Source organism: Poeciliopsis prolifica, unplaced genomic scaffold, assembly GCF_027474105.1.
Source record: "Poeciliopsis prolifica strain line A6 unplaced genomic scaffold, Auburn_PproV2 SCAFFOLD027, whole genome shotgun sequence".
In the NCBI taxonomy this organism is placed as follows: domain Eukaryota; kingdom Metazoa; phylum Chordata; class Actinopteri; order Cyprinodontiformes; family Poeciliidae; genus Poeciliopsis; species Poeciliopsis prolifica.
In genome coordinates, this window is record NW_026562402.1 from 6,333,569 (window position 1) to 6,361,398 (window position 27,830).

The 27,830-nt window shown below is 39.0% G+C and overlaps 2 protein-coding genes across 5 annotated transcripts in view; both read right to left on the reverse strand.

Annotated features, from left to right (window-relative positions):
* Positions 1-471: 471 nt before the first annotated feature.
* LOC129371591 (excitatory amino acid transporter 3-like) lies at positions 472-12,554 on the reverse strand. Of its 2 annotated transcripts, XM_055048265.1 has the most exons (13): positions 12,430-12,554; positions 11,139-11,282; positions 10,761-10,853; positions 10,134-10,245; positions 8,839-8,881; positions 8,687-8,737; positions 7,608-7,795; positions 4,631-4,738; positions 3,315-3,437; positions 3,030-3,224; positions 2,778-2,912; positions 2,334-2,438; positions 472-1,004 (listed from the first exon to the last, which is right to left on the reverse strand). In XM_055048265.1, exons 1-13 carry the CDS (start codon positions 12,482-12,484, stop codon positions 887-889), a joined length of 1,470 nt encoding a protein of 489 aa, XP_054904240.1. In that variant the 5' UTR covers positions 12,485-12,554; the 3' UTR covers positions 472-886. The 2 variants fall into 2 exon arrangements, with proteins under 2 accessions (XP_054904240.1, XP_054904241.1); XM_055048266.1 differs by lacking the exons at positions 3,030-3,224; positions 3,315-3,437 and having other exon boundaries at positions 473-1,004.
* Positions 12,555-14,956: 2,402 nt separating this feature from the next.
* soga1 (suppressor of glucose, autophagy associated 1) overlaps positions 14,957-27,830 on the reverse strand; it is a 78,596-nt gene continuing 65,722 nt past the window's right edge. For 2 of the 3 annotated variants that reach the window (XM_055048431.1, XM_055048430.1), the window contains exons 16-24: positions 27,377-27,529; positions 27,010-27,135; positions 25,139-25,203; positions 24,290-24,431; positions 23,515-24,120; positions 22,941-23,199; positions 22,631-22,849; positions 21,562-21,974; positions 14,957-20,407 (exon numbers count right to left, since the gene is read on the reverse strand). In XM_055048431.1, coding sequence (XP_054904406.1) covers positions 20,273-20,407; positions 21,562-21,974; positions 22,631-22,849; positions 22,941-23,199; positions 23,515-24,120; positions 24,290-24,431; positions 25,139-25,203; positions 27,010-27,135; positions 27,377-27,529 — 2,118 coding nt within the window. In that variant the 3' untranslated portion in view covers positions 14,957-20,272. The remainder of the gene's footprint in view (positions 20,408-21,561; positions 21,975-22,630; positions 22,850-22,940; positions 23,200-23,514; positions 24,121-24,289; positions 24,432-25,138; positions 25,204-27,009; positions 27,136-27,376; positions 27,530-27,830) is intronic. The other variant, XM_055048432.1, reaches the window with a different exon arrangement.

Consider the following 27,830-nt stretch of genomic DNA (forward strand, 5'->3'; position numbering starts at 1 on the left):
GACCTATCAGAGGGAAATGGGAACAAATCAAACAACCAGAGCCTATTCTCAATGTCAGTAGTTAATACTGGTGAAATTAAACTGAGGTTCTCTGACTGCTGGGGAAAAAAAAAAAGCGCCAGCATGAGGAGAAAATGTCAAATGAGTGGAGTTTTACCCGTTTTTGTTCTGGATGAGATGTTACATCGTTGCAGAATTTCAGAGGAACCAAAGTGTGACGACACCAGTGAGGTGCTTTTTGTGTTTTCATTAGAGCAAATGGTTCTACAAGGCTTTAGTGACAGGGACGTTGCTCCTGTCCTTTATGTGTAGGTTTGATTTCAGCCACATTGCTTGGCTGACATTTAAAACTCTTTACATCAGAGGTGTCATCTACAAGAAATGTAGGTCAAACATACAAAGACCGTCATTTAACCACTAGACGCACAATGAAATGATCCAAATAATTAAATCAAGTGAACAAATAAAGCAAGCAATTGTTGATAATAAACAAATGTGATTTATTATTGGGAGGAAACCAATTGTAGAAGATAAAAAACTGTGGCAGCTCGTGTTGGTTAGAGAGAAAACACTGGAGAAATATTTCTGTTATATAAAGAGAAAGCTAAAATGTTTATATATATATATAATCTTTGTAAACATGCAAAATAATAACAAATAAAATCTAAAACAATGAAGATGAATTATCTTCAAACACATAACAATGCTTATAATTATCAACAATTTTCACATAAATGCATATAAATGTAAAATTTAAAATGGTTAAAAACTGAGATAAGATGGAAAATAAATAGAGATGAATAAACCGATATGGCACCGTACTACTAACAATAACTATAAGCGGACAGGGAAATGACCAGCATGGTGACATTACTGTCCTGTGGTTTTAGCTCTGAGGTAAAACGGGTTCTGATTGGGTGGTGGCGGATGGGACGGGCTCGTCATCAGGCTCCAAGCAGCTTAAGTCCAGGTCGAGTTCACTGGGGGCACGAACCTTATCAGTCCTAACAAGGAAAATGGAAAACACAGTCAATGATGATGCTAAAGTACCCGATTGTGTCATTCCCACTAATTCCCCTATTTATGCAGTCGCAATGCTCATTTAACAATCTGCATTCCAGATTTATTTTCACCAGAATTTGTCCCAATATTGTATTGAACCTTTCAGAGAAAAATACTCCAAGCTGAAGACATTTAGATCACGGTTGTGTTGGTCTAAGAGTGAATAATACACAGAACATTAAAGCTGCTGTATGACACTTTTATAAAAATGTTCTTTTTTACATTTATGAAACTCACTATATTGTCTTTCCTCTCTGTTATGACCCACTTTCCCCTCTGACTGTTCTCAAATAAAGCCTGCTTGTTAAAAAAGAGATAATTTATTAGTTTCCGTCTTTATCTGAAGTAAACAAAGTTACACACTTAATGTGTCTTAAAAAAGACAAAAATGGCTGCTTTGATGCAAAATGGCCGACCTTCTGCTGGGTTTCAACCAATGGTCCACGTGAACTGAGCGTACACAGGGCTTGGCTTAAGTGATGTCATGATTTGAAGATTGAGTGTTGTAGGGATCCAGACCTGGATCCATCGCTGAAGGTTTAGAGTCTCATCGAGTTTTTGTGTACGTGACATTGCAGTTTTGGGGTTTAACGGCGAACTTCAAACTGAGGCCTCACCACTCACCTTCAGCATGGCCGCGCATGCTGAAGGTGTAGCGCATTGGTCCAAGAGTCATGGAGAGTAAAATATACCATTTTTTATGATTCTATGACAGAGGAATTGGAGAGTCCATCGAGGGTGGAAATAGCACAGCTAATAATTTGATGACCTTAGTAGTAATCTTTTGGAGAACCTTCCTGTTCGCAACCTGGTGGTTAGGATTTGTGAAGAAATTCCCTGCACATCAGAGGTAAAGGGATAGAAGGAGCTCTGTGGAGAGCCATATCGTCTCCCAGAGTCTAGAGAGAATAGTCTTTGCTGCACCTTTTTATCTAACTTTTGAGACAGGACTTGGAATGCCAGACAGCACATCCACACTGGTCTAGAGTCCAATAAAGGAAATGTTATGACTGGAAGCAATCCAGTCTTTACATTTCCTGAACTACTTCCAGGAAATGTGTGGTGCTGAGATGGGAACCTCCTATCTCCGCGCCACACTCATATTCACTGTTCTTTCTCAGAATACCCTATTTATGCAGTCGCAATGCTCGATTTCATACACCTGTAGCTACAGAAGTCACTGGAACACCTGAATTCAATGATTTGGATCAGGAAGCAAATACTTTTTGTGTCTTTGCGAATGAACACGTCCTTTTTATGATTTCAATTACCTTGTTTGTTCTTCCAGTACTTGCAGATCCTTTTCCCATAAACGATTGACGGCAGACAGACACATGATGTTTGTTAGTACATTCACCAGGGTAGTGAAATGGTCCCTGAAGGGGACATAAGAGGAGAACAAACATGTTGTTATTGAACTATGTTTTGTCTTCCTAACTCTACAATAGTGAGCTCTTCAGTTCAGACAATCCCTAGTAACAACATCAGTCACAACTGGTAGTTTTATCAATCATTAAATCATCATACAGGCTCTCCCCAGAATCTCCCTACAACTAGGCTATCCTAGACATTTGTGTATCATGCAAATTAAAAATCATGTCCTGGTCAAAAATAAATGCAAGCTTTCTGATAACTCCATCCAGGGTGATGAGACAGTTTGATGGCTAAAGTACTTTTTAAACAGTAGCAGGCTGGGAGCATCAAGCTGAACTTACAGGAGCCATTCAAATATCACCAGAATGACAGCGTCTTTTGCAGGCAGTCCCACAGCTGTCAGAATCATGATAGTGCCCACAGCTCCTTTCACTGGGACCCCTGCAATTCCAAAGGTGACGATGGCAGTAGACATGCTGCAAGCCAAGCACAGACCGCATCAACTGCAACACACAATTGTGTCAAGCCTTTTCTCTTAACAATCCCAGCATGCACCTTTTCTCAGTTCCAGACACTTCGAGGAAGCAGCTTACCAAATGGAGATTATCTGGCTGACTTCCAGCTTGATGTCATTTATCTGAGCAATAAAGACGGAAGCGGTCACTTCGTAAATTGCTGTTCCATTCATGTTGATGCAGATGATAATGGGCAACATGAGGCGGAGGATTTTCTTATTGATCTTCACATTCTCTTCACAGCATTGTAAGGCAATAGGCAGAGCGGCGGTGCTTTGGCAGAAAGAACATCCTTTTTTGGTGCACTGTTCATATGCGGAAACTAGAAAAGTGTCGCTCTTCAACAACAAACAAACATCTCACCTAGATGCAATGAGAAATGCGGTTGACAAAGCCCTGGAGACATGCTTGAAAATTCTATAGGGGTTCTCTCTGACTATCGCTAAATAAACCATGGGAACAATAATAAAGCCGTAGGTCAAAAGTCTGAAAGAGACAACAAAGTCATGCTCTGTGTTACCAAGACAGAAAAAGGTATTCACTGGCCTTCAACTTTTGACACTTATGAATTTTGTCATGGTTAACCACACTGCTTAATGTGTCTGGGGGACTTGATATGCTAACACGACGTAGTGTGTCTTTGCAACGTGCAAGGAAAATGATTCATTGTTGCACAGTAACATCCATGAAGTTGTCTGTGTATCTCCATTCAGCCTATACTTTATTGATCAACCTGTTGCTACAGCTCTAGCTGCAGTCTGTTGGGTTATGTCTCCACCAGGTTTGCTCTTTCAAAGAAACATTTGTCACATTCTTCTCTGCAAAGTAGCATAAGCTCAGATTAGATGGAGGGTGTGAACACAAAGCTTTCTGCCAGATATTACCAAAAGGATATTGATCTAGACTTTCACTAGGTCATTCTAACACACAAAGCTTTGATCTAAACAAGTGGCCTCAAACTCTTGTCCTCAAAGGCCAGTATCCTCGAACTTTCAGATGTTTCCCTTGTCCGACACACTTGAATGAAATGGTTAAAATGCATCACTCGCATGCAGTAAGGCTCTATAGAGCTCTGCTAATGAGGCAATATTGGACTCAAGTTTACTGAAGCAGAGTGGCATCCAAATGTTGCTGTACACTGACTCTCAAGAACTGGAACTTGAGACCATTTCTGTCTTCCAGAGCCAAGGGATGTTTCATTTTTTTTCTTTAGGTGCAGGTTTAGAGTTGTGCTGAAGGAAGATGGACCTCGCTACAGATTTTCTTCCAGAATTGACCTGGATATTGTTTTAGAAACTAAGCCTGATTTAAACTTCTCCTGAACTTTCTCCCTGACCTGTCTGCTGAGTTTCTTGGTGTTCATGATGCCATTTGTTCACAAAGGTTCTCTAACAACCTCTAAGGCCAAACACAACCTCTGAAGGGTTGAATTGGAATGGATTTTTGGGGGTATCGGAGTAAATTAGCTGACAATAATTGTTTTCAAAAGAATGGGTCTTTGCAGTGTCTTGATCCACTAAACATAAATAAAGAGAAAAATCTCAGTAAAATCAGTGCTACTCTTCTGTAAATACATTGAAAGCAGTTTTCTTTCCTTCTTGTCTAGAGTTCAGTGCTGCCATCTCATGAGCAGTGATCTCAATTTAGCATCAAAGTTGAAACAGACAATGCGGACATACCCCACCAAAGCCACCCCTACAAACTTCACGAGTTTGTAGGCTTCTCCCCAGTCCTCCACAGCCAGCACACTGTCCACGATCAGGAACAAAACTCCAATTGGCAAATACCTGAAACAAAAAGCGGTCGAGAAAAAAGGTTAAATAAATGGGTGTTCCAAATTTATTTTGATTAACTGTTTGTCAAACAGGTGTCCTGCAAGGATGATAAACATTCTTTTCTGTCTACTTAGAAAGATTAAAGCAACTATTTGCATGACTTATTTATGTTGATCAAGCAAAACTTTGTTTTAATTGCTTACATATTTCTTTGAACCATGAAATCTAAGTAAAGTTAACTTAATTTTGTAAAGCAGGTTAAACAGAACTTTGTATAAAGCATTAAACGTGTTTAGTGAAAATGAGATATGCAAGTACCCTGTAAAATCTAATTAGTTCACCTAACTTAAAAGAACATGCAAATCTTTTGCCTGAAAAAAAAAGTTTTTAAAACTTGTTCAAAAACTGTCCAGGTATTTTCCACATTAACATTTTGTATTCACTTTTTTCACCCAAGGAGTTTTCCCAAATAAAGTTTTTAACCAATGTAGCCACACTTTTTGTTAGAGTTGTGTTTTTTTTTTTTTGCTACTGTCAGTGTTAATCTCACCAAATGTATTTTTTCTGCCTACATCACCAACAACAGCATTATCTTTTGTTAACCCATATACAGTTAGGGCCAGAAATATTTGGACAGTAACACAATATTTGTGAGTTGGGCTCTGCATGCCACCGCATTGGATTTGAAATAAAACCTCTACAACAGAATTCAAGTGCAGACTGTAACGTTTAATTTAAGGGTTGAACAAAAATATCTGATAGAAAATGTAGGAATTGTACACATTTGTTTACAACACTCCACATTTTAGGAGCTCAAAAGTAATTGGACATATAAACATAACCCAAACAAAAAAGTTTTTTTCTCAATATTTTGTGCGAATCCTTGGAGGCAATCACTGCCTTAAGTCTGGAACCCATGGACATCACCAAACGCTGGGTTTCCTCCTTCTTAATGCTTTGCCAGCCTTTACAGCCGCAGCCTTCAGGTCTTGCTTGTTAGTAGGTCTTTCCGTCTGAAGTCTGGATTTGAGCAAGTGAAATGCATGCTCAATTGGGTTAAGATCTGGTGATTGACTTGGCCATTGCAGAATATTCCACCTTTTTGCTCTCATGAACTCCTGGGTAGCTTTGGCTGTATGCTTGGGGTCATTATCCATCTGTACTGTGAAGCGCCGTCCAATCAACTTTGCAGCATTTGGCTGAATCTGGGCTGACAGTATATCCCGGTACACTTCAGAATTCATCCGGCTACTCTTGTCTGCTGTTATGTCATCAATAAACACAGTGACCCAGTGCCATTGAAAGCCATGCATGCCCATGCCATCACGTTGCCTCCACCATGTTTTACAGAGGATGTGGTGTGCCTTGGATCATGTGCCGTTCCCTTTCTTCTCCAAACTTTTTTCTTCCCATCATTCTGGTATAGGTTGATCTTTGTCTCATCTGTCCATAGAATACTTTTCCAGAACTGGGCTGGCTTCTTGAGTGTTTTTGGGCAAATTTAACTCTGGTCTGTCTACTTTTGGAATTGATGAATGATTTGCATCTACATGTGAACCCTTTGTATTTGCTTTCATGGAGTCTTCTCTTACTGTTGACTTAGAGACAGATACACCTACTTCTCTGAGAGTGTCTGGACCCTCAGTTGATGTTGTGAACTGGTTCTTCTTCACCAAAGAAAGTATGCGGCAATCATCCACCACTGTTGTCTTCCGTGGACGCCCAGGCCTTTTTGAGTTCCAAGCTCACCAGTCAATTCCTTTTCCTCAGAATGTACCCGACTGTTGATTTGCTACTCCAAGCATGTCTGCTATCTCTCTGATGGATTTTTTCTTTTTTTCAGCCTCAGGATGTTCTGCTTCACCTCAATTGAGAGCTCCTTTGACCGCATGTTGTCTGGTCACAGCAACAGCTTCCAAATGCAAAACCACACACCTGGAAACAACCAGACCTTTTAACTACTTACTTGATTACAGGTTAACGAGGGAAAGGCCTTTGAGTTACTTGCAGCCTTTAGAGTCCTTGTCAATTACTTTTGGTCCCTTGAAAAAGAGGAGGCTCTGCATTACAGAGCTATGATTCCTAAACCCTTTCTCCGATTTGGATGTGGAAACTCTCATATTGCAGCTGAGAGTGTGCACTTTCAGCCCATACTATATATAAATTGTATTTCTGAACATATTTTTGTCAACAGCTAAAATAACAAAACCTGTGTCACTGTCCAAATATTTCTGGCCCTAACTGTACATAGAAAAAATCATCATAGTGTATATTTTATTTTTCAACACAGAATCTGCTGGACAAATGTTTAAAACTTTCTCGTCGGTTTTTAGGTCTGCGTTCAGCAGGAATGGAGTAAGGTCTGGGGACATCCTGAACGTTCAGCTTGAACTTAATTTAATTTCATATTTTTAAGTAGATACAGAAGAACATTTTTATGGGTGTACTTCAAGTCACAGCTAGTCCCCAGTCATCAGAGTGCTTGGGAACTCTGATGACTTAAGGTTGGTGTTTTGAAATATAGAAAGATAACAAGGCTGCCTTTTGTTGCGTGGATGAACTTAAAAAGATAAGTTCTTAGTACTTGAACAATATATTATCTGAAAAAAATTGCAATGTCTTGTATTTTGAACAATTATTTTTGACCTCAAAACTATACATATTTGTGTAAAAATACAAACTCAATTTTCTATTGTTGATTTGAGTTATGTTAAATTTATTTCACCACAGATTCATTTTCCTCAAAAACGGAAATCACATTTCTTTGATATTGTTACTTACCCTTATGTCTGACCTGAACTAATTAAGGGAAAAATTTTTGTATTAAATATTTATCTAATTTGGTAAAAGTGTGAAATAGTTTACTGAAATGTTATCTTACCACATGAACCACCGGACTATGATTTTTATTGCATCGTTGATGTATTGAATGGCCTTCACGGTGCTTTGTGCTGTGTGTCCCACCCTGTTTATCAAGACGCCGATGGTGAAAGACCAGATGATCAGTCCAAGAATGTTGGCTCCAGGAACATAGGTGCCTATCAGTTGCATCTGAGTGTCATTGCGTGGCTAAACACACAAATAAGCTGGCTCTAAGTCTCCAAGAGAAAGATTGTAGGAGAACAATACAATACAATACAATCTAAAGTAATTAACTTTGAACTGTTCGTGTTGATTTTGTAAAAGTCCAATCCCAAAGTGTGGCATAATGTATAAAAGTAGAAGATTTTTTTTCTACACGTAACCCCTCCAATAGCCCTACAGATTCAGTTATCCACATGTATGGTCACTCTCTTTTCTATTGCAGGGAAGCAATATACAGTCTAAATAGGAAGATGGATGGCACTAAATCCCAGAAAATCTAGGGTTAAATCTTGTTTTAGGGGGCCAGAAGACTTGAGAGTTGAAACTAAGAAAGATTCTCCCTTGGTGTAAAAACAATCACTCTAAATATACAACCAGATCTACAATGGATGGGTTTAGGTGAAAAGCACAACCATCTTAGATCGTTTTGGTCCAATCCGGACCTAAATACAACAGAACATGTGCGGCAAGATGTGTGAATTATTCCACCCATTGCCCAGAGAAATATTATTGTTGTGTTAATTGGTCAAGTCTGAACCAATAGTGCAAGTGTTTTGACTGGTTGCTTGTCTCTGTGTTCCTGTGTGATGTACCCCTCCTCCTGCTCAATGACCACAACAGAAAACCACAACTGCCCCTGAGGCGAGCTGAAAACAAACACCACCTCTCCTTTCATGTTTTACATTAAAGCCATCCAGATCTTTCTTTCTCTTCAAAGTCAAGTACTCTTTTGTGTTGACTGACAACGTAAAACCTAAGCAAAATACTTTGAAATTTGGGGTTGTGAAGTGACAAAATTTGCAAAAAAGCTCCAGGGCTGTCAAAGCTTTTGGAAAGTGCTCAGAATAAGAACAACAATCAGAAGAAAATACTCACCGATGGGTATATCATTAGATCTCTTGTAACATGAACAATCTCAGTCTTGTACTGGGAAAAAACAAAACAAAACAAGACAAAAAAAATTGTAAACCTTCCAAACTCAACATAGGAAGTTGCACAGTGAGCCGTGGTTCTGACTGAAAACATACCTGCTCGAAGAACGCCTGTAAGAAGTTCTCTGGAAACAAGTTCCTATGTGAGAAAAAAGAGTCAGAAAAAAAAAACTGAGCTTGTAAATGTTAGACACAAAACGTGAGGATATTATTTTCACCAGATTTTAATATTGACATCAGTCAAGACAGTTTTAAATCATAGTTGCTGATAAAGATAATCTTTATTTTAATTCAGTAAACTGAAAATGCCGAAAAGCAGGAATATTGATTGAACCAGATCACTAGAGAAAAATTGGAAAAAAAAGAAATACAAAATGCAGCGGTCTGAAACAAAACATCAGACTCATGTCTAAAGCAACCTCAGTCTCAGGAACTATCTGGCACCAAGCCACTTCAACTGGCCCTGCAAACTATAAGATCAGCAAAAGGATTGTTAGTAAATGACTTCACTCAGCATAATATTGATGTTCATAACAGAAACACGGTTGGATGACAATACTGAATCACCTGTACTAATCGAATCAGCACCTCGGAGCTACCAGGCCCTCAGTATCTTCACGAGTTGGAGTTTTTGGGTAGTGAAGTCCATGATGCAAAACCTCTATATTGTCGAACAACTATCTTCTCAAGTGGTCTTTACAAGTTTTGAATCGAGCTCAGTGTGTATGGCATCCTGCTAACTCAATGGCATTGTCCAGAAAGCTGTTTTTAACCATGTTTCAGTGAAAATGATGACATTTGAGTTGATAATCCGTCTGTTATCTGTACTGGGTAGCTGTATTTTATCCATTTTGTTTGCCAGAGAATGGATATTGTCGACATCGCAGTCGATGTGGCGTAAGCTTTGGCTTAGCTTGTAGCCCTCCATGTGTACCCTGCCTTTGTTTGCGTTCTCGGTGCCATTTGCATGGACTGGCCAGGAAGTGTGACCACCCTCCGGTGTTCTGCAGATCTCTGGGATATGTCTGTGATAAAACTGTCTGAGTTTTGAGTCAAAATGTCCAGAAACTCCTGTCTGCTGTGGAACAGCAATGCCGAGCAATTCTGGATGAATAGTCCGGTCAAAAGTAAATAGAAAATTGCTAAACAGCTAATTCTTGAGAAACCCCGAACCTTGTATTGTTCACACGTCATGCAACATTCACAAACATTATGATGTGTAATGGTGGCATTTGACAAAATGTAATGCTTCAATTGTTGCCTGTGTGTTCTGACTTTAAATTTTGTGTTTTTGTGATGTGAAACATCGTTAACTGCCTTGATGCGGAAATTTGCTACATAAAACTAAATTAACAATTGAACTGCATTGAATTATACACTTGTCCTCTCACCTCAAGAGATCCATGAAGACCAGATGCATAGAGAAGGGAATGAAAACCTCAGGTTCTTCAGATGCCACGTCTACTCCCTTACCAGGCGCTACTGAGAGCACCAGAATCATTGCTGCAACACAAAGTGTCGGGCAGGATGTGAAAAGCAACTAGAAAAATTGCTTTTCCATGCAAAACAGTGGTGAGAATGCATATCTGCAGAATTAACACTGTAGTAGATGCCAGAGAGAGTTTAAAAAAACTCAGAATACAGAGACAGAAACGAAGAAAGTAAGAAATAGAGACAGAGACAGGCCAGAGGAGGGCTGAAGACAGAAAGACCAGAAAAAAGCTGAACACCAACAAATCTAAGCACAACAGAAGAGGGAAACACAGGGAAGAAAACATTCCTGGAGATTCCTGTGCTCTGGGAATGCTTGAAAGAAAACTGCAAGATCTACAGCGATGACACTAATATTTGCTCCAAGCAGACAGCGCTAGCTACATATTGATGCAGAAATTATTTCTGCAGAGTGAAAAATGTATGAACAGTAGCATTTTGATGAATGCATTCTCACTTGATAACACAATAGACACTATGATACTCTATAAATTTATGTTAAAATACACTGCAGTTCATAAAGTTACCATAACTTGAGGCCAAAATGGTAGCGATAGAGACGAAGGCTCCTGTGACTATGGCTATTTTCTTGGACATTTTGGTGTTTAATCCAGTTACTCCTGAGAAAAGAGAGCAGAACCAGAGTTTCATCTTGTGCCTGAGCAAGGAACAGGACAATATTGTATGGCCTGACAACAGTCTAAATGTCTGAACTAATATTCATCTTCTAACACCTTTAAGTGACAAGCAACAAAATTCTTGTGAATTAGACTCATTGAGATCTAACTTATATAAATAAATGTTTTCAGCAATATTCATTCAGAATATCCACAAAAAAGTGAGGGAGCACCTTTTATAACAATCTCTACAACAATAAGTTAAAACATTGATTATATTTAGCTTGCCTGCAAGAACGCTTGTCACAATGAGGGGAACAGCAAACATCTGAAGGATGGCGAGAAGTATATTCCCTGGGATTTGCATCGAGTCTTTCAAAAGCTTATTTTTTAGGCCAATTGTAAGCCTCAGCAGAAACCCAATGCCTATTCCTATGGGGCAAAAAAAATCACAATTATAACAGGTATATATATATATATATATATATATATATATATATATATATATATATATATATATATATATATATATATATATATATATATATATATATAAATACATAAAATATATAAATACATAAAATACATAAATACAGAAAAACAGCATCATCAAGATGTAGAAACAACCTTCAGTACGGCACACTTTGAGAAATATATGGAAGTGCTTGAATATAAATGGTAAATGACATACAGCTCTATTTTTCAAAGTTTGTTCAGTTTATTATCTATTGACAACATTGTACACCAATGATGATTCAGTAGAACAGAATCTGTCATTTATTTTCTAAAGATGGGTAAAAATAATGACTAACTACATGTCATTTACAGAATAGATTCAATAACTGGAGGAAAATGAGTGAAAGTTGGCAGAACAAAACAAGGTTCACTGTAATAGCAGAATGTGGCCCACAATCATATTCAGTAAGTTAGAACATATGTTCTAATGAGACTTGTTTTTTTTCAAAACTACCTTTTAAAAATAACCTTAAACGTAGGCCTACTCTTTTTTTTTTAGTATTAAGCCCACATCTCCAAATTAAACTTTTGACTGATATCTACGGTGGCCCTGAGGATATCCTGTAATATCCTCACTCCCTGAACTTGACTCATGTAGATTTCAAAAATTAATAAAATAAATAAGTAACAAAATCACCCATTTTAGTAGGATTCCTTGAGAGGACCGAGAGAGCAGGTTTTAAAAAATAAAATAAAATAAATCCGATGCCGTTGGTTAAATGTGATCTGAATTGAGGGGGAGGGCGGAAATCGCTGTAGCGTCGTCAAATCTGAACATGTAATTGTTTGGTGTGATAAAGTGTATTAAGCTGCACCTCTTTGGCGTCTAGAAATATTAAACGTTTCATTTGCACATTAAATTCAGCGAATGTCGAAGTATGTTTATATTTATCAGTATATAAATATAAGTATATATTTAGCCGCCGACCTCCGTCTCGCCACAAAAATAAATCAATAAAAATAAAAATCACAGAATGGCTTGGCAGTAGCAAAAAAAAAAAATAATAATAATTTTAAAAAATCAATAAAAAATAAAATAAAAAATAAAAGCATTCGTAATTACCTAAGATGACTGAAATCAGGCAAAAGACCTGAACGATGGTCTCGCTCTTTTTCATGGTGTGTCTCTGAGGTCCAGTCAGACAGACGCTAGTGTCGATCACAGCGGTTATCGATAATCAGTTGACGAGATGTACACTCTGTCTCTATGGATACGTGCAGGGCCGTGCAGAGACCTTTGGAGGGTCGAAGGCTCAGAGTTAAAAACAAAGACCTTAAAACACCATGCAACAACCCGTATTAATCCAGAATTTAATCGGATCCTGCTATATCTGGGTACAATGCAAAGCAAATGTAATATATTTTCCCCAACAGGTATAAAGTTGCTGTTTCACCAGAGGACCAGAGGAAAGAAGGTCTTTGGTTATGAAGTTATGAAATAAGCAAATTTGCTGAAATTTTACTAATCAAACCCTAATAATATCTATTTAACCTCTTGAACAACCTGGCTGCAGACTGATTTATAGATTAAAAAAAAAAAAGCTCAAAGGGGTTAAACTCTATATAATGTTTGATGTTAGCACCTCTGAGATCTAGATTTGTAAGACTGGAATCTCAAGGCAAAGAAAACTCAGTAGCTGCTGGTAGGGGCCATTCAGAGGCCCCTAGAAATGGTTTATTTGTAACACAGACCATAGGTCTAAACCTGTACCATTCATTTATAGAGAGTGACAATGTCATAAAATTTTATCTAATGCATTCAGCTGAGAAAAAAATCAGCACAATTAGGATTTAATTAAGAAGTTTACTTTGTAATGTGGTGTAAACTTTGTGTTTGAATTGGGTTTGTTCACAAATAGGCTACATCACGGCAAACAACGAATAATCAGCGATTGATTTTAAACTCGGCCAAAAAACCTGGTCTCCCTCTCAAAGATTCAAACATGTTAGTGATGCTGAGGTTCTTAGTAGGAAGGGTTTTGGGGGTTGGAGCGGGGATCTGTCTAAGGCCCCATATTACCTTGGGCCGGCCCTGCATGAAGAACCGCTGGAATCTGCCTGGAATCCCTGGTGGCCCCAGTCAATCTGTGGATGCTTTGATTCATTTAACTGTAGCATGTTTGGCTTTATCCTGCGGTTCTAATTATAGCTCCAGTATTTTCTCTTATGTTCATGGTGTGAACTGTAAATGCTCTGGCCCGAATCTCCCTTTAACACTTGAGGTTCTGCAGTAACTTCTATTTACAGCCGCTCACCTCCTGCCCAGATCTCGTCAGCAGCGACTTGAACCCGCCTGGTGTAACGTTAAAGAGAAGCAGAGCAAACAGTTAGCAGGTAGTACCAGGTGGTACTGGGGCTTTGAGGTGTGTCGTGTGCGTGCGTATATATATCTATATATCTTGATACACCACTGACGCACAGCAACGCAAAGTGATTTCGACTATAGCTGTAGTCTGACTACTGGATTTGAAATAGCAAATAGAAATAGCGTCTTGCTGCAAACCTCGAAGGATCTGAGCTTCCTCAATAAGTCCAGTCTGCTCTGAACTTTCTCATAGACTGTTGCATCTTCAGTCTTTTTCATCACACTTTTAAATTAGAATACTGAAAAGTTCAACTGCCTAAGTGAAACACATTATAGATTAATCATGCGTAGACTGATGTTTTTATTTCTGTTAATATGTGATAATCCCCCTCTCCTCCTCTTCGCTAATGACAACACAAGATTTCAGATTATTTCATTGAGGATGAAATTAAGGAAGCAGAGTATTTACTTTCATCGTGGTAATTAGGGAGTCAAAATATACAATATTTACGCTTTAAATTCAAAGTTCTGCTGTTCAAGATCATCCTATGCGCAATAAAATTTTGTCACATTCATTTTCTGGGCGATTTTACGGGTAAGAGAATTTATGGAAGAAATTGGACCATTTATCTCCTTTTTCATTAAGATAATTATGAGAGAGAGTTTCTGTCCTATCTCTTATAAGGACAGAAACTCTCCTTAGTTTCTGTCCTAAGGACAGTTAAGACAGAAATAGTTAAGGACAGGACAGTTAAGACTATCCTGAGCCCAGGGTGGCTCACTCTACCTTCCATTTTGACCCTGTGGCTCCCTCTACTGGTAGGAAAAAACACCCCGGTCACTCTTCACAAGCTCTAGCTTACACTATGAGGAGTCTGTTTCCTCAAAGGTTAGTTCAAAATCCTCCACTTTTTATTGACTATAACCATAATGAACTGGCAGATGGTTTACTTTCCTACTCACAAACTTAAATCCTCCACAAGAGGTTTCAACCCAGATGATTAAAACAGAAAAGTTGTTGATTTCTTAAATATTTTTTTTGTGCTGAATTTATTGTTTCCCTTTTCTTGTGAGAAACTGAAGCTCAGTTGGAAAACAAACAAGCTGGTGCCCTTCAACATACACCAGACTCTGTGTGTGCATCACAATCAGCTCTCCTCACATCATTGGGGAAGCTTCTTGCTAATGAAGAAATTACATTATTCATTATTCTTTACTGAGAGAGCCTCAGTCTGATTCAATGCAGAACAGAGAGGAAGCAAAAAGGAAGAGACCACAAACCACATCAAAATCCATGATACGTTTATTTGTGTATTCTATGACAAACAGGAAGCAGTTTCATCTTATTTTATAAGCTACCATGGTTGGAAAAACAAAAATACCTTCAAAAATCCATTTGCACATCTTTTCCTCACATCTTCCAATGCTTATTGTTTTATTTTATTTTATTTCATTTTTTTTTCCATCAGTCATCTTCAAAATGCAACTATATACATGATAATGGTCAGGTGCCATCTGAAGAGGGAGAGAGCTACATATTTCCGCAGCGACCTGGGTCAGATCAGCTGTTGACATTCAGCTATTCTCATAGAAACAGAAGGGCAGGGAACAAAATGTTTCACTTTCCCGTTGCTTTACAATGTGGGTGGGAATTCTTTACCAAGTACTCGTTTAACATCTTATTAATCAAGCACTGTTAAAAAGAGATTATTGTATGTTAATAAAGCTAATATACAGACTGTCCTTAAGTAATACCTTAGCTACCAGTATGACCAGCTAAGAATCATTTACATAATCCCAGCATGTAATAATTTAATTAGTGGTATGGACACATTACAAAATGGGTACGGGTATTGGTTGGTACCCCAGCGCTTTCAAAAAAGTCATTGGCTGGTGACATTTTCTGCAAAATGTTTTTGTTAATGGGTGAAATGTAATTTAGAGATTAGAGAGAGACGGATATCCACCTCTACCAAGCCACATTCTATGTTGTAATTTAAAAATAATCAGAATCATTATATGCATATCATTCTGCCACAAGTCAAACAAGTATGTGTCCAGCATGTCTGCATACTTCTCTAGAAGACACCAAAAATGAAATAACTTTTCTCATTATGTGTTTGGTTCTTCATATAATGATGCCATCTTAAATTTAGACCTATTCACATAAAAAAAGAGAAGAAAAAACAGTGTAGGCTACAGGCATTCATTGAAAACATGTTCTATTTTTCTTAATTTTGACTTGTTTGGAGATCTGATAAACCAAAATATTAATAAATCATCTCATAAATCCCTTATCAATTGTGCAAAATAACACAACTATTAGATTTAATTCGACATGTATCTAATCTGAATATTTGAACTTAAACGTGTTGCTTTTTTGTAATGGAATTGCTGCAGATAAAGGAATAAGGTTCTAGTAAAAACAAGACACTTTTGTAGAGGAAAGGCACTAAAGTGACCCTCTTGTTGACAGAATGACATTGAAAATAAAATGTAGAGATTGCATGAGTTTCAATTGAAAATTTCTGGCAGATTTACATGACTTTAGTGTTTGTGTTTATTTTAGACTACAGTCTAAGAGGTAGAAAAAAATTCTGTAAACTGTCCACTTGTACTTTTGTGCAATCAGAAATATAGTTTAAAATTACAATATCATGTTATAAAGTTGCTTTTTATTTGGAACAGGACAACGAACATCCCATAAATCCCTGCCACAGTGGTTTGTTGGTTCGCAGTGTATAAAACCAATCATCTTAATGTTTTAAGCACAAGCCTGTTTTGTTGGTCGCACACGGTGTTAATAGCGTTGAGTTTCAGATATTAATGCAAAGGGAAGATTGAAAAAGGCAGGTTCTTGTTTGAACACTGTTTGGAAATCTTCTGTGTGCCAATCGGTTTGGGTTTTTGTAGTCTGGAGAATGAAACTGTTAGAAACAATCCTTTTAGACAGAAGACAGTGCATAAAGATGACCACTAAACTTTGTGATGCAGTCTGTTTAATGTCTGCTATTTTGTTGGGGTTTTAACTGCAGACAGAAATTTTTTGAAAGAAAAACTACTGGTAAATATGGTTTAATATCCTATGAGCTGTGGCTCTTGTTAGCGTGCTAACTGTTTGTATAGGTTTGAATGTTTAACACTGGTTCTCAAATTACTGGTTTATTGAAGATTATGTCAAATTAACTTGTGCCTTCAATATTTCAGATATGATAAAAGGACCAGAACTGACAAGTGATTGAACTGTTTTTCTATGAGCATCTAGCTATAAGCTAAAGCTAACAGTTTGCAAAGTCAAAAATGATCATTTCTGGATAACTCTTTAACAGTGGGACACACAGCTGCAGTTCTTTGAATCATATTGTTATGAAAATTTTCCATTACAACACACATTTTCAAATTACAGAAAGCCCTCTGAGTTTATTTTGAGTTCTGGAAAAATACTAAATATCTTAATGTGAATCAGCACTGAGGGAACAGTGTGCCCTACATTTTTCGGTCAGATTTGAATAGAGTATAATATTTTAATATACTTTAACAGGGATTTGCTTTAAATAACAATCATGAAGAAATGAGAAAGACAGCTTTGCTGGATGAACATCTCAGCTAAGTGTTTAGCCATTTTAGGCGTTTTTTCCTAAAATGGTTCAATAGCGCAATTGAAAATGAAAACATAAAATATTCAAGTCATATTTATTGTGTTTTTTTGTTGAATTTAAATGGAGATTAAGTTATAGATAATTGTTGTTCAGGAAAATGCAAACGTTTTTAAAAAGTGAAATATGAAAGAGGAATAATAAATGACCTTTTTGGAAACCGTTGAAACTTTGCTGAGCTGGTAAACCAGTCAGACAACAAGTACAGCCATAAAATTGAGGCCAGAACTCAGACGGCCTAGGTGAGCTGTTTTCATGTCGGTGGCTGGAGAGGCAGCAGCTGGTTTTATGCAGTTGGTTTTGTACCCAAAATGAGGGCTAAAACCGAGAAAGTAGCACAGAGACTGTGGGTTTTCCTCAGCATGTCATTTAAGTATATGTACTTTATGTAATGCCCTACTTTTAAATTGCTGAGTCATTAAACTGTGTGCATACACAAGATGGGTAGGTTCTCTGTTGAAGTCCACAGAAGGCTGCACACCAAGTAGCACCATCATATCAAAACAGAGACTTGACAACAGATCAGCAGAACATCAATTAAAAAGTAAAATAGTAGATATTCCAGAAAGAATTTCTTTGTATTTTAAAAATGCCAGATGTGCAACCTATGCCACATCCAGCTACAGTTGTAAGCCTCTTGTCGCTTTACCAGGGTACAGTACATTAATGAAACAAACAGACAGTTTTAGAGAGTCTGGTTTTAGTGTGAAAAATATAAGATAAATAATCCAACAGGCCATTTGAATAGCAAATCCAATATATAAAAAAGGACATGGCAAAGTGATGGACTCAGGATACATGTATAAAATCCTTCAGAGTTTATGTTTATATTTTGTCCAACATCAGATTTCTTCTATTTGCAGGGTCTTTGTGACTTTGCAATTGTGTTGGTGTTGATTTATGCTGCCCATTATGTCCAGCTGTTACAGGAAAATGAACTCTGTCGCCCATCTTATAGTTAACTTCGTATTCCAGCTTCTTTTATTTATATAGACAATCAATTTATGAATCTATTTCAAATAAGTTAAAAGTTTCAATGCTTTAGATATTTAAATATTAAAAGTTATATTTTGCTGATTAAAAAAAAATACATGTTTAAATAACATTTTAAAAATCCTTACAGAGATTCCAAGTGTGCTGTAAGGCTTTGAACCAATTCAACGAGCTTTATTAGTACGAAAGATAGCTGTCGGTGTATGGATGTGACAATCTGTTCACTTTGATATCTTGACTTAGACAGAGGCCAGTTAGTGTGTCTGTTCCAAGTGTCCAAACTATGGAGTTCACTGCCTTGCAAAATGATTCATATCAATCACGCTTTTATTTTTTATTTTTTTTAACCTACAACTTTTACGAAAGCTAGTACAAAAGTTCATGAGAACAGTGACGGAGAAAATTTCAGGAAAATTCTGAAGGTGCAAAAGACTTGAGACTGTGGTTGAGGTTTACCCTCCAGCAGAACAACAATCATGAACATGCAACCAGAGCTACAATGGATTAGATGAATGTAAATATATGTAGTGGAATGGTCAAGGAGTATGAATACTTTTGCAATGCACCATATTTGTTTACTTTTCCCCAAAAACTTTTTGATGTATTTGTAAAACTGGAATGCTTTTAATTTCTTGCTCCCAATATTGGGTAATCTGAAAAAAAAACAACATAATAAATAAACAATTTAATGTAAATAAAAAAATTACATTTTTATCCAACGTCCCATGAGCTTAACAAAAATAATCCCAGTTTAACTTAACAACAAGGAGGAATGATTCCCAAAGTGTGTCACAACAGAAGCCATTTCAAGATGGCGCACAGCAGATATGTACATGTGTTTACCAGATTGGTGCTTGTAATGATGTCACCTGAGGATGACCTCAATACAACTCTATCTCTGGCCGTCTGCTTAAATATAAAACATAATTTCTATCATCAAAGGTCAAAGTCATGACTTTCATATCATCCATTTTGTCTGTATTTGTTCCCGTTGTTCAATAAGACAGAGGGCAGACAGCACTAGAAAATCAAGCCATCAGATCAGTTTGCTCTCCAGGAACATTGGTTAAACACAGTCCCTATAATTATTTTTATGGTTTAATTTTTGGAGCCATTAGGTACCTGTATTCTTCATTTTAGTTCAAATCTGGTCATCCTGAGACACACAACCCAGTGGTTTCCAATGTCTTCCTATACTAATAAGACATGGTGTATGCCTCTCTAATGCGTGTCATTAAGATGTGGCATTTTTTGGATCTGTGAGGTCATTTGTGCAAAGCAATCCGACACTGCGTGACGTTTTAAGTACAGGTCCAACACTGTGAAATCATCGAAACATTTCATTGTGTCTCGATTTACAGACTGGCCGTCTCAGACCAGCCAGAATGTATATGAAAAAAAAAATAATAATAATAATAGTAAAAAAAAATTTTGTTTCATACCCCCCGAAGTTACACATAATATTTAAAATACCTGCTCATTAAACAGCATGATGGTGGTAACATAATAGCTTGTAGTTGTGAATGTGTGATTTTAGCGGACTGATTGTAGTACCTGTTATTCTGTTACATGGAGGTTGTGGTTTGAGTCCTGACATCATCATTATTTAGCCTGTTGATTGGTATCTGTGGTGTTAGATGGCAGTTCTGGTTTCAGTCCTGCTGGTAGGTCTGGGATGCTGGCGGAGTCCTTGGCATCGGTTGCACGTCTGGAAACCGGAGTGGCATCTCCGGGGTTCTGATTGAGAGAAGGTGGCAGTAGCTTTGTGGGGGGGCAGTTTGCGCTGTGTGCTGACGCAATGTTATGTTTGGCAGTGGGCCTGTGTGCGTGGCAGATTGTAGGTGTTTGTATGCATTTGGTGCTCTGGGAGGCGTGGGAAAGCAATTCCAAGGCAGTCGTGTTTGTGAAGAAGTGAATTTTCTCCCGTCTTCGCTGGGGCAGTGGGAGGCTCATCACTCGTTACAGGCTTCTCCTTTCTCCTCGGCGCCAGATGGAGAGTCCTGTGGGCGGTGCTTGCAGTGGCGAGCGGCTGCTCTCGACGATCGGACAAAGCAGGAGGACTGGGTAGCACAATCGCACGGTGCGTCCTGGGAAACAGAACAAAGTTACTGCTTGCCCAGGTCATGATGCCATGGTGTACAGAGCCTTGAAAACATATTCATACCCATTTATCCTTTGCACATTCTGTCACGTTATAACCACAAACTTTCATGTACCGACATATTCAGCAAATCAGAATATACGTCCCAGTGAGTCTCATATGTCAGATTAAAAGTATCTTTTGAAAATAACCTTTGAGCAGAAAACATGCTTTTTATTAAGCACACATTTTCTGTTTTTATAAAGTTTTTTATGGCTCTGATTTGATCTTCTGATTTTAAATATGTTTTTTATTAGCTATAAGTGAAAAATGATTGTAGTTTGCATAAATAAATGCTTTCAAACACCCATTTGTGTGTAATTAATCTACATGATATGTTTCGCTTAGTAATAAAGCTCCTGAAATAAATGGGCTGTTCATTAATATAACAATTTTTTTTACTGGTTAGACCAACAGAACAAACTAAATAGTTGTGCTTTAGAATGAAAATAATACATGGATGTTTAAAAATTACAGCTGCAACTCTTGGGTTATCTCTACACCAGCTTTTCACATTTAGAAACTTAAACTTTTGCCTAATTTCCTAAACAAATCACCCCAGACTTACTCAGATTGGATATGCATCATTTCAAGAGGAATTTTCTCGTCAATGCAATGACCTAATGCATTGATTTAAACTCCTTTGTTGTAGCTTTGGCTGTATTTTCAGCTTCCTTTTACGACAGGTCTTTTGACAGGTGCTGTAATCAATGCTCTCCTCCACCTGGCAGTTCAGGGCACGGCGTAGCAGGCCTTCATCATACTGCTACCATTGTCAGTACACACACTAAGAGTGCTTTTATAGCTTTCTTTCTGAGCAGTCCACTGTATTTGTTGGTCACTAATGTCCTCAAATACATCAGTGAACTAACTTCGCGAAACAGCTGAATTCATACTGAGGTTACAATACACACAAGTGGACAACAGGTACTTATTACATGACCTTCGAAGGCAATTGGTCAAAGTGAACGTGGTAAAAGGAGATTTACCACATTTAACTTTAAGTTCCACTATAATAGGTTAAGGTTTGTGGTTGTAATATGATACAATGTACAAAAGTAGCATAATACTACAAACTGCCATTTTATTAAATGAACAAACCTCGGTTGCCGGTCCTACAGGCACGCTGTTACTCGTTGCTTCCTTCCCTCCTCCCATGATGCTGATCATCTCCTCCCCAGCTGTCTGCCTCATAAACCGCTTATTGACAATCTTGGTCACGCTGTCGCTGCCTCCACTCAGTCCAGACAACGCAGCAGCCCCTCCGAGCGCGGGTTCGTCCAGGCTGTTCACGCCACCCAAGACCCCCACGCCTCCGAGGACAGTGAGGGAGTCTCTCTGCACTCTCTCCACAGATAGGGGGGCTCCACCTGGGCCGCGGCTGCTGCACACATTCCTGAAGAACTCCTGCACCAGCCCGCCATACCGCTGAGTGTTGGAGTCGGAGCCGCAAACAGCAGCACCGGAGGGTTTTCCAGCAGCGTGGGGCTGCCGCGCCGGGCTGGCCGTCTGGCCTATAGCAGCGCAGGGATCACATGTTTGGATTATCACCAAAGAAATTAACTGAAGTTATTGTGGGTTTAAGCTAGAACAAGACAAGAAGACATTTGGGCTTTTTTTTGTTCCATCAAATTATGTTGTTTCTCAGTTTGTGATTATGCAACTTTTACTGCAGAGATGGACCCTTTATCAGCATCTTCACCACGATGGACACCAAAACAACCTATGTGAGAGTTAACTCTAGTAAAGCTTGTCATAAACAGACTGTTGAGAGCCTGACATCTCTTATTTAGATGACTTCACTTTAAAATTGGCTCTAGGTTGCTGAGTGGTTGGCTGGACAGACAGATGGACATGGATGCAAACCAAACTTGTCATTTTATTGTAAACTTTTTTAAGAAGAATGGAGTTGGTGGTGGTGTATATGTGGATTTATAGCAGATACTTTTTGCGTGAACTGGTCGACTTCTGTATGCTCTTAAGTCTGCTTCGGTGTTATGGGAAACGCTGTTTATGACATAGTGTTATAAATAATGAGGCGTGAATGATTTCTGTTTGATTTAACAAACAAATATGTCTAATAGAGGGAATGTATGGCTCTCTTTCTAATCTAGCTTATTTGCAGTACTTGAAAGATAATAGATTTACAGATCTAGATTATGCGTCTCACCGATTTCACTCCTCCAAAGCGACTCTGTGCTTCCGGAGTGCTCCACGACGCTGAAAAGGCTGGAGAGGCCATCGGTGAGGCCGTTCAGGACGGGGCTGTCCCTCGTCGTAGTGGAGCGAGCCCACGCAGAGCCGCCGCTCCCGCCGATGGGCCTCTGATGTAGGCTCCACATGCTGCGGTCCCTGGTGGAGGAAGCGCCGTCCAGTCTGGAAGTGGAACCTGAAAACAGTGTTTTGCTCCATCATTCATCTAAAAATGCTCCAAAGCGCCAACCAACTGGGTTCAAAGGAAAGCGATAAGATGTTTTTACCAGAAGACACTCTCCGCTGTAGCTTAGGCGATCCATACTTGGGCGAACAGCAAGGCCTCTCGATGCGGCTGTGCACTTTATCCAGAGACGTAGAAATCTGTCGAGTTCGGGCGGATGCCAGTGAGGAAGTGGTTGTTGGTGTTGGCCGAGGAGACCAGGATTTGGAGTGCAACCCCGCTGCCCTGCTGGTCTCTGTCTGCAGCCCGATGCTGACACCCTGAGCCACAGTCTGGGTGGACTTGTTGGATACTCCAACGGGCTGAAGGAAGTTTAAAATGTTTTGGATTAGCCTTTTTACCTGAACTTTTTTCCAGTAGAGCCAAGCTCGCAATTAGAACACTGAGATATTTCTGTCTAAATCCAACATTTATAAAAAGTTTTAATATTACATTTTATTTACAAAGCACTTTTCAATACAAAGACAAGCAAACTCATACTGATATTGAGTTTGGCATCCCTGCTATAAAGTAATAAAGATTAAATACAACAAGAATAGCGATAGCAAGCGAGGAGATTCAAAGCAATTAAAAAAAAAATTACTGGAAAAAGGATCAAAATAAATGAGCGGTGATACCTGACTACCAGACTCCTTGCTGGATTTCCTCTCCAGAGAGGAAGAGCGAATAGCTTGCCGGACACAGTTAGTCATTTCCTTCATGTCATCACTCAAGTTGGCAGAGATGTCTCCGATCTCCAGGTCATGGAAGGGAGAACTGGACGTCATCCCGTCCACCACCCTGTTAGCCGCCCCGCTGCTGACACTGCTGCTGAAAACGCTCGGCATCGACGCAGAAATGCTGCTGCCTCTGCTCTCCAGCAGCTCCAGGTGCTGCTTGGACAGCGAGCTGAGCCACTGCTCATAAGAAGAGGTAAACGATGAGGCGGGTTGTGCGTGCTGAGCATCGAGCGCGTTTAGCGAAGCCACGCCACCATCCGGGTCATTCTGTTTTAGAGAAGAGCCCCCAATGCCGTATTGGTCGGGATCTAGAGGCTCCTGGTATCTTCTCCGGTGCTCCATACGCCTCACAGCAGGAGGGCTGTAGTAGATACGGATGCCGGTCCGGTCCGGAGCAGTGCAGCTCCTCTGCACAAAGTCCATGTCCATCTGAGAGGCTGCAGAGCTGTTTGAAGAACCACTGGGACCATCCCAGGTTTTACAGGTGTCAGTCATCTCTGGGGTCTAGACCAGGAGACAACAGCATAGGTTTAGTGAATGTTCTGACTCAATGCTTTTGTGAAATCAGTCACTCTAAGTTAAGATAAAAATAAAAATAAAAAATCAAGAGGGAAACCTCAACAAAGTTTACACATTTTAGATAAGTAGTCATATAAAAGTCTTAGTTTCAAACCTCGTTGGTTATGCTGGTCCAGTTCTTCACGGTTATATCTCCAAACTCGGCTCCAGTAAAAAGCGGCATTGAACCAAAATGTGCTTTGTCCTTCACACATGAAGATCTGCTACCCTCTGAGTCGTCCAGTGCAGATTTGATCCTATTCAAACAGGCAGTAACAGAAAAGTTACGTTCACATGTCACAATGACAAATTTACAGTGATCTGCAAAAGTATTCATTCTTCCACATTTGTGACATTCCCAATCACCCACTTCAGTGTTTGTTAACTTGGATTTAATCAACAGATCAACACAAAATGTGTATGATTTGTGAACACACACTGATCGCAGCTCTTTTTGAGAGTGTTAGAACTGTGGCAAACTCAAAAGATGACCTCTGCTGGCTTTATGTTAACAACAGTTTTCTTCTTGCCTATTTTCCGTGAAAGCTAAATTTGTGGGCAACACACTTTCCTTTTTTTTTCTTTTCATTTTATTTTTTATTTTTTTACAGCGCCTCCATTATGTGCCTTGGATTTTATTTAGGCGTAAAGAGGTCCAACTAATAAATGCACTCAATGCTTATATATAAAAAAATACAGTACAAAGAATTTTGACAAAAAGTGAAAAGGATAAAAAAATATATATATAAACATCTTTCTGAAGCACCTTGACTTACTTTATCCACCTGCTTCTTTGCATGCCTGTAGGTATAAATTTTTCTTTTTCATGTTTTATTTATTTTTTTAACCTTTTAGGTTTATTTGCACCATAAAATGTCCCAGTGAACTTGTTCAAACGGACTCTGACAACTAATGACTCGTATAAGTACGCGCTAAAGTAAGCACGATTGTTTTTCATTGTCACCTCGGCGATGCTGATCCAATTACAGCACCCGTGTCCACTGTGGATTCGTCTCCCGGAGGCTTCGACTGTGAGGAAAAAGAGAAGAGATTATTTGGTTTTTGGCAAATAATCAACATTTAAATGACCTTCAAGACACGTCTGCACATCGCAACTCCTATAGCATTTTATTGTGAGTGTGAAGCGGCCAGCCGCCTCTGTTGGAGTGTTTGGAAGTGAAAAGTCTCGCCTGCTATAATCAGTCTGCGGCAGATCGAGGTTAAACACGGATAGCGATGCTGAGTCAGTGGTTTTTGGACTCGAGGTGAGGTCTGAAGCTCAGAAGCAATTTCCCCTGTGAGCGGAGGAAGAGAAGTGGAAGAAAAGGACATCTGCAGATGCTGTGCCTATGGCTGCACTGACAACCTTATTTTACTCTCACCAGTGGCACTGTGCGGCCCGAACTATCTGAATAAACAGAAATCTAAATACACAGCAGGTGCCTTTGATCAGTAAAATTAGATATTTATGTGTAAAATCAAAAAATGAAAGTTGTGTACTAATTGCCCGTCTTTGTTCTGTTTAAGTGTAATAAAGCAAGGATTACACTAAGTTGCCTGTTGGTGGGGCTACAACTACATCCTAAAAGCTTGAAAAGGTCCAAACAAATTCCACATCCATAAGGTTTGAGGAAGGCAGAGCGTGATAACGCTGCTATCAGAGTGGCTGAGACAAAAGCTGAATCTCCACCCAGTTTTCCTGCACAGGCCTGGAACGAGACAGGATAACAGCAGAAGGGGGAAGGAAGACGACGGAGACAGATGCGGAAGTGGAAAAAGCGAATGAGAGGACAGGAAACAGGGCGAGAGGAGGGGAGTCCTCTGCAGTGCTTCAAAGATGACATACAGGCCTTAAATGCACCTCTGGGGTTTGAGTTAGGCACGCAGAAAATCCCTTTAACCTTAGAATCCACAGAAGGTCGCAGCACATCGTCAGCCCTCACTGACATGTTGCAGCCGACATGAGAGGCCACGTTTTTCTGGTGAGCTGAGCTTTTACACAACAGCCTGGCAATTACTCACATCCAGAGTTGAATGGTAATCAGATACATTTGCTTGAGGAATATTTTGAAAAATAAATACTTTTAAGATGATTTTTTATTTGCTCTGGACTTTTTACTTTTCCTTGAGTAATTTTTATTAAGAAGTGTCACTACTCATACTGTAGGAACATTTCTGGATAATCTTTCCACTGCGAGTAACTCCACTGGATGGAGAACAAGCTTGTTTTGATAAAAACAAAAACCAAAAAAACAATCATCAGACATCAGCAGTTTCACCAGTTTTACATATAATGTAGCTGATTTGGGAAAGTGTTTATTTTATTTTATTTCTTTGTTTATTTTGTAATTATATTATTTATATAAATTATTTGTCTTTTAAAAAAATATATTTAAGCTTATTTTTATATTTTGGTCCATCTGACGCAGTAATTTTGAAATATTGATTAATGTTTTGATCAGTTTACCAAACTTTTTTTTTTCACTCTTACCTAAGTATTTTCTTGGACAGTTTTCTTTTTTTTTTTTTGACTTTACTTGAGTAAAAATGTTTTCAAGTAGCGCTACTCTTGCTGAAGTACAACTTTTGGGTACTCAGCCCATCTCTGCTCATATCATGGCATTACCATCTGACAGTTACTGTCTCTGTCCACAAAAAGAAGAAAGCAGAAACCCAGAGCAGCAACTTGAACCAACAGCATCGTGTCCAGAGGTCTGAACTCTGCGTGTGCAAAACCAACTAAAGAGAAGAATGTTAGCATAAATTAAATGTAGTTTCGTTGCAAGATCGATCTGGAATATATTTCAATGTCACTCTCAACCCAAGACGACCCACCGTTCGCACCTTCTCCTGTTGAGTGGCAGCGTCTCTCAGCCTTTGTTCCCACTGTGTTCGCTCCTGGCTGAACCTCTCCAGCAGCTCCAGCTTCTCTCTGCTCCAGTTCCTCTCTCCTATCTGAAGCTAATCCGATCAACGGTCGGACGAGCCAAAAGAGGGAGATTCAAAAACGGCAGGATGAGTTGAAATCAGATGGAGGTGATATACATCCATATTCACGTCCCTCAAAACTTTTGAGTTTTCTCATGCTATGACCACTATCTTCAAATGTGTTTCTTCTTCCTGCGTCCCCCCTGCATGATGTTTGCAGCATCAGCGCCAAAGAAGTTGCAGGTTTTTATTTCAAGCTCAGACAACAGCTTACCTGTTTGGTTAAGTCCATCACGGCTGCATACGACTCGGCGAGGAGGTGCTGGTGCTCCTCACGCTCCTTTTTAAGGGCCACCTTCAGGTCAAGAGGGTCCAGGGTTTCAGCGGAGGACAGCGCTGCTGTGGTTTTCCCAAGTTTGGTCTCAAACTGGAAGGTGAAAACCAGCAAATTCAGTCAGAATTTTTTTCACAAGGTAATGGGATTTTCTTTTTATTAAGAGAAAGAAAATCTTTCTTAATTCTGATATTTAAGAAGAGTGAGTGTGTCATCCAAATCTCCCATTTCAGGGTCATCTACTACAGTTACAAGATTCTAATTAGGTTCCCAGTTTATGTAATTTGCTACAGATATTAATGTTTGACCAAACATGGAAAAAACTTGACTGAGATTCTTTTAGCTACGACCCTTCACAAGATGCTGAAATTAAAACGAGTTAATGGACGAGCCA

Coding starts and splice junctions, on each gene's coding strand:
- LOC129371591 (XM_055048265.1), bottom strand. CDS start 12,484: ATGAAAAAGAGCGAGACCATCGTTCAGGTCTTTTGCCTGATTTCAGTC. Junction 4,739..7,607: donor ATAGTCCGGTGGTTCATGTG/GTAAGATAACAT, acceptor TTTTTGTTTCAG/GTATTTGCCAATTGGAGTTT. Junction 3,225..3,314: donor GCATTTCTCATTGCATCTAG/GTGAGATGTTTG, acceptor TTTCTGCCAAAG/CACCGCCGCTCTGCCTATTG.